The following is a 15,809-nucleotide window of genomic DNA, read 5'->3' as shown; positions in this document are numbered from 1 at the left end:
TCTCTCTCTCTCTCTGGATTAAGTACTGTAGTAAGTCATTATTATTATTATTATTATCACTATTATCATTATTATTATTATTATTATTATTATTATTATTATTATTATTATTATTAATTTTTGCAAAGGGCTCTGTATGGTTCCCCACCTTCAAAGCATGAAGAAGTAATTATTGATGGTACTACCTGAGGATTCTGTATTTGTTCATAAATTGGCAATTAAACCATTGGGATTTTGAAAACATTTAGCTATTTATTTTGTATTAGGTACACCACATGAGCCTAACAGTTCTTTAACTTGAGGACCTCAGTAAACAAGTTCTTGAAATGACTTCAATTGTATTGTGGTCACAGTAGGTGCATTAAACTGTACAAAAACTCAAGAATCTTTCGTTCTTTACAAGTAATTAATTTGTTTTATATCAAACCAGTGAATTTGCTATACATTAAAGACACATTGTGAACTATCTACACATACCTCTGGAATCTTATCAACGTGTGTTCCCACCAAAATCACAGGAGGGATGCTAGGTTGAGAGGATGGTGCACAGGAATGTATGGAGTTAAGCCAGATCTCAAGCATGTCTGAAGACAGAACAGAGACATACTTTATATAAAATAATAATAATAATAATAATAATAATAATAATAATAATAATAATAATAATAATAATTTCTCTTTACCTGTATTGAAATTACAATAATTAGCTAACATGTGCACATTATACACTAAGCCACTGTTTTAAACTGCTCCATGCAGACATTAGTAGGGTTCCCTGACAAAGGAGTCTCAGTGACATATGTTACTGACAATAAGTCTCAATAACACAAACATTTGGACAAGGTCTGCGGTCTTGCTCGATCTCGCTTGTTACTTAAATTATCCAAAGTTTTGTAAGATAGCATATTTTCCACGTTTGATTTGGGGCCCTGAGTCACATAGATGTACAAAGTACTCACCTTAACAGATCACTGCCATCCCACCTCTGTCCAACTGGGTTTGAATCTTGACTCGGCCAATGTGGATATGTGAGCAAAGCTCGACAGTAGCTTCCATTGTGCTGCTGGTTGATCCTGATGTTTTCCCTGGTTCTTCTTCTGCCAGTTATATTGGCTACCATTAATGCCTTATCATGCTCTGAACAATGGTGTTGAACTCACAAACGCAACAGAGCAAGTTTAATCAAAACAGTATCAGAACTATGGCCTTGAAAGTGGTAACCTCTGCCAATCAGATGAAAGACTGCCTCATTAATCAATGAAACTCATTCATCAAACCTACCCAAGATCTTGATGTTACAACTCCACATTTTAAGTTTGATGAAAATCAGACGATAAGATAAACACGTTTCAGAATGGAAAAAATCACATTAATAACCAGTGTGTCTCTCGTTCTCTACCAAAACTATCCAAGATATCGATGAAATACGCATATCTTTCAAGTTTTATCCAAGCTGGATCGACTCAGAACTTCAAAATAAGTGGTGTGATCTAGGCCTTCATTACTAGTATAACACGTAGCATGCTTCACGCTCAAGTTTAGTTAAACGTTTTCCTGCATGTTCATCATTTGTAAACTTGGCTTCTACCAAGAAGTAATGTTTTTATGATAATGTAAACTTGACTTCTACCAAGAAGTCATGCTTTAATGATAATGTACACTTTATTTCTAGCTAGAAGTAATATTTTTATGATAACATAAACTTCTTTGCCAGCAAAAACTAATTCTTGAATGAAACTGTAAACATGTTTGCCAGCAAGATATACTATTTTTTGGTAATTATTTACTTGTCTAGCAGTTTTATGATATAAGCCTCTTTTCAACATGTCATGGTTTTTTAAAAAATTAAAACCAGTATGTAATTTCTGAAGTAAGCCGGATAACGCATTTTAGATAATGGTACTTTCTTTCTTTTTTAAGCATGAACTTCAAATGTTTTGACTTTCTAACTTTCTACGTACATACATTTTTGCCTGACAAATCCAACTTTCACCTTTACACTTAAACATGCTTCCCTTACCATGAACTTTACACGGTTGTATCCCCTCCGTATCAAGGAAACACTCATCTTTAATGGGCTCTGTGACTTGTTGACTGAGATCTATGACCAAGAGATAAATCGCACGACTGGTCAGGAATGTCTGGTGAGTAGTGTAGAACACATATTGTCCTGCAAAGTCCCACAACGCTAATGTTGCATATTCCACCATACTCTTCTCTAGCTTGCCTGAGTTTTCATTGACCAATTGGAGGATGTCCATAACTATATCCTTCTCATTTTTCTTGGACACTATCTCACTGTTTGATTCTGGGACCACTCTTGCACTGGGTGATTGTTCTCCTTGGGAAGGTGGTGGCTTGACTTCTAGACTGATGTCTCGTTCTGCACTGACAAGATGATCATGTTGGGGATGTCTATTATCATGTTCTTTGCTGGTGACTACGTCAACAATCTCAACCTGCCTCTCCTGTTTACCCTCTGAAGTTTGCTTCTGAACATGCTCATTTAGAAGTTTTACAAGGCGCTGAAGTCTAGAGTAATTCTCTACATCTGAAAGGAAAAGAATAAATTACACAAAACTAATAAGAGTTCTTTCAAAGGGCTGGTGCTTCAGTGACTGAAAAAATTCCATGCTTTCATTATTTTTTATGGCTGGGTATTAGAACTATAATTTATACTTTTGAGATAACCCAACACACCAAATCTGGTAACAAACATATTTTCGTATTGGTCTACATTAAAATCTGCATAAGACTACTTAATCTCAGTAAATTGTTCTTTCCCATTGTCACTGACCCTGGTACTGTTGTGATGGATATAAAATCATTTTATTTGTCTCTATGTGAAACTATACATACATGCTAAGTTTAATCTATACTTAATTTTTTTTTTGGGGGGGGGGTAAACGAAGAGAGAAGTCATTTAAGTGGCATCATCTGAGGCATCCTTCCGGTATATTCGAAAAGTGCTGTAATAAAATCCATTCAGACTTGTTTGTGTTGATATGTTCACAAGCCAATACAACTACAAAACGCGAGCCTAGACATTTGGGAATAAAGTCAGTATCAGAGAACTGGCTATCAAACAGTTCATCAGCCTGCAACTAAATGTCAAGTCGCATCATGATCTGCCTGTCACTGTGATCGTTAGTCCATTGAAGTACAATATGTAATTGGTGTCTTTTAAATTCACCCCAAAGTTCTTGCAAATAAACTCATTCACAAAATAGTGCATATGGTGTGATTAGATATGTAATATTTTCATTTAAAACTAATTAAATACTGCAAATGTGTTTTAGTGAAAACACAACAATAACGCCAACATTCATGCAAAATAATTAGCGGTAGAAAGATTTCCGAGATGGGTATTCTGGTGCCATGTTAAGGGTCAGATATACAGGTTTCATTCAGTACCAGCTTGATATTACTACGACCTGAGGAACTGATTATTATAACTAGAAAATGGGGGAAAATACTCTCTGAATGAAGATTAAATCACGTATTTTACATAACAAATAGTATAGGTTATGAAAAATGGATATTTAAAGAAATATACTTCATGCATTGTCTCTAATCTCCTTCATCACTCTTATTGTTGCAGTTCTTTTTCCATGTCCATTTTTTCCACAGGTTAAGACATTAATATCAGAAGAGTTTGTTCACAGTGTAAACAAAACTTGGCTATATAATTAATAATGGGATTAGCTGCTGTGGTACAAATATTGAATATCAGCTTTGCACTCTTTTCATTTAGGTGGAAGTATGCATCATTGAAGTCATTTGGTAAATACCCTGTAATAATGATCATTCACTCAGGGAAGTAATGACAACATTTTTAAGTAAGTTGTCACGACAACCATACATTATGTACAACTGGCACCACTTCCATTCAGGACTTAGTGAAATCCCGTGATAATGATCTTCCATTCAGGGGAGGTAGTAACAACATTTTCAAGATAGCCATCACTGCAGCCATTTTTATTTACAATTAAACGGTATGATAACAATATGCTGATATAGCAATCTATTTATAGTGATTGTCAATACGGCACCCTTCTCATTAAGGAACAACTAGATAACATAAAAGGTATTTAGAGAAACTTCATGTTAATATTACCATCTATTCAGAACAAGTAGTAGTAATAATGTGCTTTTCAAGAATTCCGCTACAGCGGCCATTTTATTATCAGATTGAAACCATTGTCTTTTAGAATCAACTAAACATCACAAGACGTCTAGGTGTTTTGTTGAAAACCTCATGCTGATATAACTGTCTTTTCACCAGTTGTAAGGACAACAAGATTTTCCATGTTGATGATATAGTGGCCATACTGATTTCAGAATGGCACCAATTTTATTTAGGAGAAACTAGACATCACAAGACGTATAACAGAGCCCCTGTGGTGGCCACATTGGTTGTAAAAGCTGAATAATTACCATGTAGGACCAACCAGGTTATGGGATAAAAGTATTAATGTTTCAAGGCAATCCTCCAAATATCGTATTAGCTGTAGTTATAATAAGCGTGTGCTAACAGTAAACAAAGGAATGGATGGAGAACAGATGACATACAGTGGACAAGAGACTATGACCATACAAGCCAAAATAAAGTCTAGCTTTTTGAGAATAAGTCCCTAATATGAGACAGAGAATCTGTAAAGGTTTCTGTTTATTCATCAAACATTAAATAAATTTGGGCTTTACATCAAAATAATCTCAAACCCTTTAAATATGTTATAGACTTGGTCCTGACAAAGAATTGAATTACGAGCAACTTCAGCTAGTAAATTATGAGGTGGCGCCTCTTATGTTTAAACTGAATATCTGAATGTCGTTTAAAACCTAACGTATTGTTTACATCAAAGAACGGTTAATATCAGGTAGGTTCTATTAACAAATCATTTCCTTTCATACATATATTGGAAAAACGGTGAAATCTATGGACAAAGGTGACATTGGGACTTTAAGCGGAAAATGTTATAAAAATGTTTCTTTTCTTTCATTTGTAATAACATGAAGAAATAATTGATGACAAAGTGAATTCGCTTTCTATCATATTCAAGTCTTAAAAGAATAAGCAGATTTTACACTCTGACCTTTGGTACAAAAACTGCTCTGTTCCACCATCCCTTCTCAAACTGTGACATCCGGGGAATAGTTGTGCGAAGTTTCATTTTCATGTCTTTAAACATATCATTGGTTGCCATGTTGAGAAAATGATATGTGCATTTTAAAATAGATCACTTTTCATCCTGGGTTTGGGGTATGGGCTTGTGTTAGTCCTACAATGTAAGCCATTGACTATAATATTTATGTTTTATGTGTCAATGTCTTACTGTCTAAATAACGGCAATGTGTATAGTGTTATGATGTTGACTAATATCATAACGAAAAGTCAAATTTTCAGGAATATCTTACATACTAGGTAGCCCATATATATGCTTTTCTACAAATTAAGGTCATAATGTTTTAGTTAGAGTTTACCTGCTATGATATTTTATTTCTAATAAATTCTAATTCTAGCACAAGCAAATTTAATGCCGAAATCGGATTGAATTGAAGTATGTTTCATTAATTAACGAAATGAACAAACAATATATCAAAGGTGAAGAAAGTGTTTAGATAGCTTCATTTTGTTCAAGGTTCCTATCATCCTTTTAATTGATTTCGGTATTCCCATCTTCCATCGTATTCCAGCCAACTGAAATGTAGGCCAGCAGGACTTGAAAACATGTCCATTTGCTTTTGCGGGCATTTTAAAGTATTATGATATAAGACATCGGAATAAGTAAAGTGGAACTAAAATGTTATAGCTTTAATTCGTATAAAAGCACCAATACGGGCTGCAAAGTGGGCGTGTCAATACCTGCTGAGCATGTTTCCAGAGAAGGGAGAGCAATTGTTTGCATATCGCTCCATCACATATAAAAGATGGTGGATATGTAACATAATCAGTAAACTCGTTACATATAGAATATTTCTTTACTATTATAAACATGCAGCTTTCATTTTCATATAGCAATGGTTGAAATCAATGTAAATGGCCGATATGAAAGTTTAGGATCTGAATCTTTTATTATAATTCCATCGTTTTATTTATTTCAACTGGTTTCAACTAGGAACTTAAAATCAGCGTTTGGTTATTTAATTAATTTTGATATGTATGCACATATCCACATTCGTTTGTAAACAATATGGTTATAGATAATTACGAACATCCACAATGTTGACAGTCACATATACTGACGACACAAAAGAACGTAACAGTATTGTTGACCTTAATTATGGGAAATTAGAAGTCTTAAACGTGTTGCATTAAATGAAAGCAATATATAGAAAAAATGTTTATTTTCATTCATTTTGTAATGAAATTAAGAAATAAAAGATGACAAAGAAAATTCGCTTTCTGCCATATTGTAGTGTTAGATGAATAAGCAAACAGTTTACCCTTTGACCTTCATTTGGATCCGATTGTGTGTCAAAAAGAGGGAGTTTGAGTTTGCACATGGTATTTATTCACATTTTTAGATTTATATTTACTAATACAGGCTGCGCAAACAAAGAATCAGGAAAACTCAATAAGTATGCATAACTCCTTAACACTGTTTCATGTGGTCTCAAAAAGGAAATTTATAAAATCCTGACAATCAAGTTTCAATGAAAAAGGGCATTTACTATTGAAAACTGACAAAGATAAAAAATATTTAGTATTCAACGTTTAAGTTCTGTTTTAGTATATATTTTAAGCATGATCAGATGTGTGGCTTCAAAATTTCTGAGCTTACCATCTCTAAAATGTTGGTTTTCCATACATTAAGTGGACCATGTGATACATGTAAATAAGATAACTTGGGATTTCTTTTTCAATTTATCAGGAAATAAGTCTCCGCTAGAATGGTTATCCACCTGAATTTCGTTGAAAACATGGTCAATGAATGTATCAAACCTTTCGCATATACCAGCCCTGTTTATTATATATCGTGATCATTATTGTGGGAGACAATATTGGAGTGAAATATACATGTATGTATACAGTAATAATTATTATTCCAAGCTACCCAATTCGGTCTCCATTTTTTAATCAGTGCATTACTAGCGAGAATTGCTCGAACCAGTTGACATTAATATTTTCTGTGATTCCATATTTTGTTTACTTCTTCAAATAGTTGTTAGCAGATAACTTATAGTCTACATCAGTGATTCCCAAACTGGCCTGTAGCAGCCCCTGGGGACGGTGGGATTACCGAGGAGGGGGTAGCTAATGCTGAAGATAAACAACCCGAAAAAGTTTGGGAACCACTGGTCTACATCCAACTTTGAGTTAACGAATATTGAGAGTACCAATGATGGCGGCTGGCATCCGTTATAATTTGACTAATGTATATTTTCAGTTAACCATATCATACTGTATGCTACATACTCAATGTATTTATAGTCCCCAATGTTTACTTTTTATAAGTAATTGTATTTAAGTCTTGATTTTTGCTTCTTTCTTTCTCTTTGTCCGAACACATGCTGTCTTCCCTTGTCATACGGTATTACTGAGGTAGACGGGTATGACTAAAGTGCGAAAAGTTACGAAAATTACAACAAGTTGTGAAAAATTGCAAAAACTTACTAAAATGTATAAAAACGTTGGGACAATAATACAAAAAATAATGTAAGCTAAGACAAGAAAAGTTGTCTTGGACTTATTATTAAGCTTATTTATTCCCAAAACCTATACTATATCTAAAAAACACATTAGCTGTTAGCCATACAAAATATTTCCTTTATTTGATAATGTTTCAGAATACACTTTGTTTCCACAACTGCTACGAGGATAATATCGTAACCGAAATCCAAATTTTGGTCGCTCAAAGTTACAATAAAAGTCATTTTCGCGACATTTGTTAATTAAAACAAATAAGTAATATCAAAGGTTTACGTTCTTTTCGTTTGCATCTGTCAAATATATTTTTCGAAACTGCTATAAAAAACTTGATTTTGGCTTCAGACAATAAAGTTAAAACGGGTGCGCAAAGTGCTTCTAAATCTCTTTTTTGTAGATTTCTTTCAAAAAAAGGCATACATATTTTAAATTTATGCATGCGCATTTATGTAAAATATTGTCTCTCGTTTGTCGTTTTTTATTCTTGTTTCGGTTTGAATTTTAAAAATTTGGGATGTTGTTATAAATGGAAGTGATGTTTTAATTTTGCTGTTTTACACGAGCGTCCATGCACCCCATTCTGCTGATATTTTGTCCGAACATTAGCTAAAATTCATCCAAGTATCATGTGCCGACAGTCGGCACCTGGTGTGGCATTATAACTGCTTTCTTTTGACTGCACTGTAGAGTTTGTGTTTCACACTTGGCTTATTTGATAGTGTTCTAGACCTTTCTGCCTACTTTCTTCGAATTTGGTTCGGCTTCCGACCTGCAGAAGGGGTTCTGGTTGCAGTTCTTCTGCCATCTATTGAGTACTTCTTATTTGAATTGTCTTTACCACAGTCAGTAGCTAGCTCATATTTTGTAGCCGATTTTAGGATGTAATTTGCACTCTAGGACTTGTTGTTCGTCCATGTGCTTGTAATTGTGCCGTTGTTGACCGAATCTGTCACGTGTTCTTTGAGCACTGGATACAATCTTGTATCAAAGTAGGTATGGCACTTTCTTTCGCAGGCATGCGAGTCTTTGTTATCGATGACGAAACTTAATTGGTTTTGTCTTTCTTGGTGGGTGTCAACGTCTGTTTTTTTGTACCAGACCATTTGAGCCAAACACTAAATCAAGAACGTCCTTGCGATCTTTTAACGGAAACCTAACTATATATTCCATTTGTCTGTTTGCGCTGTTTTATATGGCAAGTACAAATAACGTGTGTGCTACCAGGCAAATATAGATTTATAGCGGTTTAAAATGCCAATTACTCATCTGTACCAATTTTCAGTAACTCGAGCTGGTTACCTGTCAAGTTGTCAGCGATGTCATCCATGAATGCAGAACATGCCTTGGTGCTGGAGGTGGTACGGTCAAACGTTGGGCCGAACACAATCGAACGGTCATCTGTGGATCGCCTCTTAACGGACACATTTTTGAAAACTGTCGGATTTATATGAAAATCATTGAATTTGTAGGTCTTGTCCATTCCATAAACGCTACGCCATCAAGACAGCAGAACATCTTAATGTCCGTGATCTCTTGTTCGTTGGAGAGTCACGACTGTGTGTAGATGAGCCATTTAAGAAAAATGTATTTGTGTCTGAATATTATCCAATTGTGATGATATTGAGAACTAAAACTCATTTGATCAGGCTTATCAGTGAGAAGACATCCTAAGGGCATAAAACAATAACTGATAAGTGTGCCTACACATAACTCTTCCAGCATTAGGCTAATTCCAAAATATTTGCACCATAAGTAAAAACTAACTTTAAGGTAAATTAATAATAACTGAAAGCTTGTACATGAGCCGTTTAAGAAAAATTTTGTTTGCATCCGCATAGTATGAAATTGTGATGCTATTTACAACTAAAACTCAGTTGATCATAACGTATATGTCCTTTAAACGGAGAGACAGATCCTTTAGTAGTGTAATTCACTAATTGTTTCGCTTCAATATCAGGTATAGAAGTTAATCCACTGTATAATCAATTAAAATTGAATAGACTCCTCACTACCATTTAATCAGTTCATAACGTAACTTATGCTGGTGTCGATAAAGTGCTTTACACTGATTTAAATGTATTGATTCCGATAAAATTCAAAGGGTATCATTCATAAGGATCTGGTTTGAGTAAACACAATACAATGAAGCCATTTAAAACTCTCCTAATTAATCATATATATTTGCCTTCGTTTTACAAGTTTTTATTTGTTTGCTTAGGGCAGTTTGCAGTCAAGCAGAAATACATTATGAGCACATCCAACAGTTGTCAATTACAACCGAAATATGTGATACTGGATGTTAATAAATACATTCACAGGGTAAAATCAATCATTCAGTTTGTCTGGCGGGTTTAGATGGCCATATATAGGTAGATAAAGTGGCTTTGGTATCAACATAAGCTTTTGTCTGAATTGTGTAAAATAGAATAGAAAGTACTTATCCCCAACAAGCTAATTGAAACATTTAAATTGAACAACTTTTGAAAATACATATTCCTAGAAGTCGAGTTTGATGATTTTGTATGGCTGTCTTGTGGCTTCAGTTCTATGTAAAAATGTCAGAACAACCAGTTTAGTGAACTGATTGAGTAGTCATTCAAGGATAGAATTAGATTTATGAAAGATTATGAATCTTGGCCAAAGCCTATGTTGATGATGTTGTAGTTCTTGTTGTTTTAGGGTTTGACGCCATTTTTCAGCACAAGATAGACTATATATGGCGGCCATTATAATTGGTGGAGGAAGAACCCTGACAAACCCGGGGAAGAACCACCGACCCACGAGAAGTTACTGGCAGGCTTTCTCACGTACCACCGTTAGCCGAGCCTGAGACTCGAACTCACGCAGACAGAGGTGAGATGGCAGTGATCCGTAACGGCGAGCGCTTTAGACCACTCGGCCTATGTTGATGAATGGTGGAGACAAATGGGTCTCCAGAACATTATACATTATACCGAGTATTTAAACATTATGGAGTATTGTCTATCATTCCAATGGACTTGACAGTAAAGATACAAGTATTTCCTTCCTTAAATGTTTTTGACCAGATTTGTTTTTGAAGGATCATATTTTATTCGACTGGGCTATTTTTTCTTAAACAATACAACTAACAAACAGCTTTCTTAATTTGTGCACTCTTGTACATATACACACAATATTCTCTCATAACGAAATGTGCCCCATCGCTCCCTCTTTTCTCTCTTAACATATAAGCACTTGTCAAAAGATACCTCTTTCGCCTCTGCAAAAGTCACTAATAATGGAAAACAGCTGAAACCAAAGATCAAAACTGGTCCCAAACAATTACGTTTTTGAGGTGTTTCACTTTATTATACATACAAAGAGAATTTTCTGCTTGAAGATAAGCTGAGGCTTAATTGTTAAATGCAAATGTGAATAATGAGAAGTTTAAGAAACAGTTAAAATCAAGATAAATGGACATACAGGGCAGTTACACAAAATATTTACATTGCGTAGGTAGGTTAAAAAGCGAACAACCATTCATATAATATTTGCTATTCCCTTTTGATGTTGGACAGCGGTTAGAGTGAAAGTAAAAGATCTGACTAACTATAGTAAGTCATACAAGTCATATAGGCATTCCGAACCGACTATTTCGGTCCTGGGTTTCATCTGTTTTTTTGTTTTTGTATTACACATATCTTTACATGAAAATTATTCACTTTATTCAGACCCGCTTACATCCATATTCCCGTGGAAGATCCTTATTTACTTGTAAATACCTGGAGAAATTCTGACGAAAATATCTATGCTAAATTGTGCATTAAGTTTTGGAGGAGATTCATCTTACGGTATGATCCAGCACAAACCAGATTAAATCTTATTTACAGTGGTGTCAGAATGAATGCAGCATTCATTAAAAATAAATTCATACCACCATAACTTTTTATTATGATAGACCTGGCATTCTCTTTTCTTGACTGCTTGTAGTTACTGGCTATATTTGTAAAAGTCCATGTCAATCAATAGTTGTTCTCTGGAAACATTTTATCACATTTAAGGCACAGACCATTTAACATTCTGGGACTGAATATGCTTTGATCAAACTATTTTAGTGTATTGAAGTTTAGCAAAAAAATTAAACTTTGATTTAATTAAAGCAAATGTGATTACATGACCTTTATGTTATTTACTATAGTTATTTTCATGGTAAATACAAGAAAGCCAACATAAGATCAAAATAGTTATACTATACAGTTGGAAACAAAAATCTTTGTACCAAAATTCATAATTACCAGAACATAACTTAAAACTATCTTATCTTGCTGCCTAGTTCTCTGTCTCTCTCGCTCTCTCTCTCTCTCTCTCTCTCTCTCTCTCTCAGATGATTCATGTGCAGTTTTTTGTTGTTATTATACCTTCATATATTTTTGTATGTATCAGTACATTGTACATTAATTATATATTGTATTTTTTTGGCACATGACAGTCAACAAAATTCTATTATTTTCTATTAAATATTAAATAATAAAATGTTGGTCTAAATTCTAAGAACTTTATTTTTATTTTAATAAGCATTTTTAGTGGAGATAATTAATTAACACTGTTTTAACTAATTCACATGCCTGGCACAGCTCAAAACTGACACCCCTCAAACATCAGTGCCCAGCACATGTTTACTTAACTTCGCCGAGTGGTCTAAACAATTCACCTTTACCAATCACTGCCATCTCACTTATGTCCAAATGGTTCGAGGCTCAGAATTTGAAAACATCTTAGTATGTGAGAAAGCTTGCCAGTATTTTCCCGTGGACCGGTGGTTCTTGCCAGGGTATACTAACGCTCTTCTTCCATCAGTTATACTGGCAAATATGTATAGCGTATCATGTGCTGAAATAGGGTACTAAGCCTTTGACAACAAAAAATTTCACTAACCCTATGTCTTCATTGCTAAAGAAACCAAGGTGAAATGCCCTTTAGGGTTGTTTAAAAATATGATTCAATGAGAAACCTTCGATCATGCTGATGAAATCAGGAAATTTATTTTCAGCACGTGTAAAGACTAGTAAATTATTAATATTTCTCACCATGTATGAAGATTGTCTACGTATCATACTTCTATCAAACCTGTAAACTTTGTTTACAAAGCAAAGCACGTGACCGATGTAATGGGAACACATTGCTTTTGTCACCTATAATTAATGATCAATTGGTTTTAACATAGGCATGATTCGGTTTGAGTCAAGATTGATTTTGCTTCATCTTTTTATATTTCAAGTACTGCAATTGCAATGTTTTGTGACAAACATTAATAAAATAAAGTGAAAAGTGGAATTTGAGCCAGATTGTGGGATTTGGGCCTATGTCTAAAATTAATCTGTGAGCACTGGCCTTCCACTACATTAGTTGACTAATACAGAATGAACTCCTTCACCTAACTTAATCAACATTTTTTTAAACAAACTTTGTGCCTGGTATGGCCTTGTTTGACTAACTCCACGTGTGATATCGCCTTTGTAGACTAAAATTAAGTTATTTCACTAGTCATGTGCAAGACACACAGTTAGTTGACTAACTTTATGCATCAAATGACTTTTCATAAGTAACCCCATTGTTGTTGGCTAATCTGTTGCCTGGACCGGCCCTTACTAAACCATGGCCCAGACCAGAATGGTCATAGTTGACAACGACAGTACATGTTAGCTAGCAACATCCTAGTATGTATGTATGTATGTATGTATGTATGTATGCATGTATGTATGTACGAATGTATGTATGTATGTGATTTTATGATCACTGAAAGGCTATATAGCGTCAAAAAAGGATATATGATAAATGATTTATGCATGCAATGTGGTTCAGAATCTTCGAGTGAATCAAAAAAACAAAAACAAAACCATGAGATGGTGAGGATTTGGTTTGATTTGGTGTTTTATGACAGAACAACACAAGCAGGTTATTTATTGCTGAGGCAATTTGAGTAAAGTGCTTGCCCAGGTACACACCACAGGAGCTGACCCAGGCTTGTCTGATAGTGTTCAAAGAGGCGCTCTTTTAGGTCATGAGCCTGGCATACTAACCAATGAGCCACTGTTTCTTCAAGGTGGCGAGGAGTATGGATATATGTATGTGTGTGTGTGTGTGTGTTTGTGTGTGTGTGTGTACTTATGTAGGATTTTATGGTACATTAGCACAATAGTGGTTATATGATGTCCAATAAACAAATAAATTGAAAACTGTCAAACTGAATTGCAGATACTTAAGAAGATAAATTTCATCAAAGTTGTATTAATAAAGCATATACACAATATGTTTGAAATAAATAATAAAAAAGCATCTGGTAGGACAAATTTTGAGAGATTAAAATAAAACATAAACATGCTCAATGTGCTTTCCAAAGAAAACACTTGTTTCAGCATTAGAGCTATGAGGTAAAGAAACACGAATAAAAGTACATGTAAACAATGCAAAATACATAGATAAAAATCTGAAAAGCTAAAAGACACACACAAGAAACAAGAATTCACATTGCATATTTAATAGTAACCATAGCTTCAATTTAAAAAAAAAAAACTATCTTTATCATATATTTGTTTCTTCAGAGGTTTGGAATTTATTAAATATAGAAGTTCACAAAGAAATTACAGGACTTAACAAATACTGGTGAAATTATTTTTGGATTTTCTCAAAAAGATCTACCTGTATCTGTCATATGTGAAATAGTTTTGTTGAGTAAAACTTATATATTGACCCATAACTTTCTATTTTTGTCACAAAAATTACTGCAACATTTTTTTATTTAACAAACACAACTTGTAAATACTATACTCAAACCCCATTAATTTACAACAAAATGAAATATATTTATTGGCTCTAAATGCATTGTATCTAATTTATGCTGAATTTGGATCTGCATCATTCTACAAACTTGAAAAGCCTTTATACCAAGAAGACATCTGACTAGTGTGGCTGAAATCGTTTACAGACGTTTTGTAAATAAATCGAAAAAGTGTAGTTGTACAAACAAGTACAATATTATTTTTTCAAACTGTTTGGGGAATGGAAAAACTTTTTTATCAAATAAACTCCAGGGCCCACTCCCCTTCCAATTTAAATGGTTGATTCCTATTAGATGCATTATATTCCCTGTCCGCCAACTGCCTAAAGAAGCAGGCTCTTCAGAAAAAAGAATGAATAAGTAGATTGACGAATGGTATTTAAAAATGTGTGAATGAGAACAATAATCATCAGACAAAAAAATGTGACCTACTTTTGTCTTGTGTTGTCCACTCTCCATCTGGCAAGGAAACTTTAGAGCATTCTACATGAACATCTATTCCTTCAGTGCTTTGTCTCTCAGATAAGTTTACATTTTTTCCCAAAAGACGCTGGGTCAATGTTGTTTTCCCCACCCCATATTGCCCTACAACCATCACCCTGATGTTGTAAACCTTTTCCTTTCCCTCATCAAGAGCCTCCTTGTACATCTGAAGGGATCTTGTATCCATTTTTAGGACCTCTGCAGGGATGACTGAATCTGAAATCACATGATAATGCCAGTTTTGATGACGACAATGTATTAACAGTCTAAAAATGTAAATTGACAAAATATTCTGAAACATTATTTTATCAGGAACTTAGCAAAGGACTCGAATTTGTTTCCAGTCTCTGCTTAAACCAGAATCACTAGGTATTCATTGAAACCATATGATCACATTACATTATTCTCAGAACACACAAACATATATACAGGATTTTTAGTTAAGAAAGCTGAAAGTCAATGACGTTTCAACGAAGAGTTTTTAGTTTTCAATCACTACTCACGGAATCAAGTATTCTGCTTCAGTTACTATTTTAAATACAAAAACAAATACAAAAGCAATACAGAAATAAATAAATGTAATATGAAAGGCAAATGATATTTAAAAATAAACTCACTGTAACTGGACTCAGATGTTAACTATTGTCTTTCAGCTTCTATACTTTCTTCTCCAGCTGCAGCTCCAGTGCTTTCACTACAGACAGAACTGCTGCCGATATTTTATCGAATCAGGGAGCTCCCACTTGTTACGAAAACAAGGGGAGGGGATGTAGAACAAAAAGGAGAGGAGAAAATGGCCATACTTTACTAATTACCTATCATTTCTATATCCATATATCTTTATTCCAGCTACACTCTGACTGAGTTATTGAAATC

At 34.2% G+C, this 15,809-nt stretch overlaps 1 protein-coding gene across 1 annotated transcript; it reads right to left on the bottom strand.

Moving 5' to 3' along the window:
* Nucleotides 1–477: 477 nt before the first annotated feature.
* On the bottom strand, nucleotides 478–15,130 carry LOC149769889 (uncharacterized; the record flags this gene model as incomplete). Its single annotated transcript, XM_089949695.1, has 3 exons — nucleotides 14,883–15,130; nucleotides 2,021–2,551; nucleotides 478–584 (listed from the first exon to the last, which is right to left on the bottom strand). Coding segments are annotated over exons 1-3 (876 nt in total), but the record flags the coding sequence as incomplete, so codon positions are not given.
* Between the last annotated feature and the right edge of the window lie 679 nt (nucleotides 15,131–15,809).

This window comes from Sinohyriopsis cumingii, unplaced genomic scaffold, assembly GCF_028554795.1.
Source record: "Sinohyriopsis cumingii isolate HCF-2022 unplaced genomic scaffold, ASM2855479v2 utg003077l, whole genome shotgun sequence".
In the NCBI taxonomy this organism is placed as follows: domain Eukaryota; kingdom Metazoa; phylum Mollusca; class Bivalvia; order Unionida; family Unionidae; genus Sinohyriopsis; species Sinohyriopsis cumingii.
The sequence above is the reverse complement of the archived record's forward strand: the minus strand, read 5'-3'. Positions and strand labels throughout refer to the sequence as shown.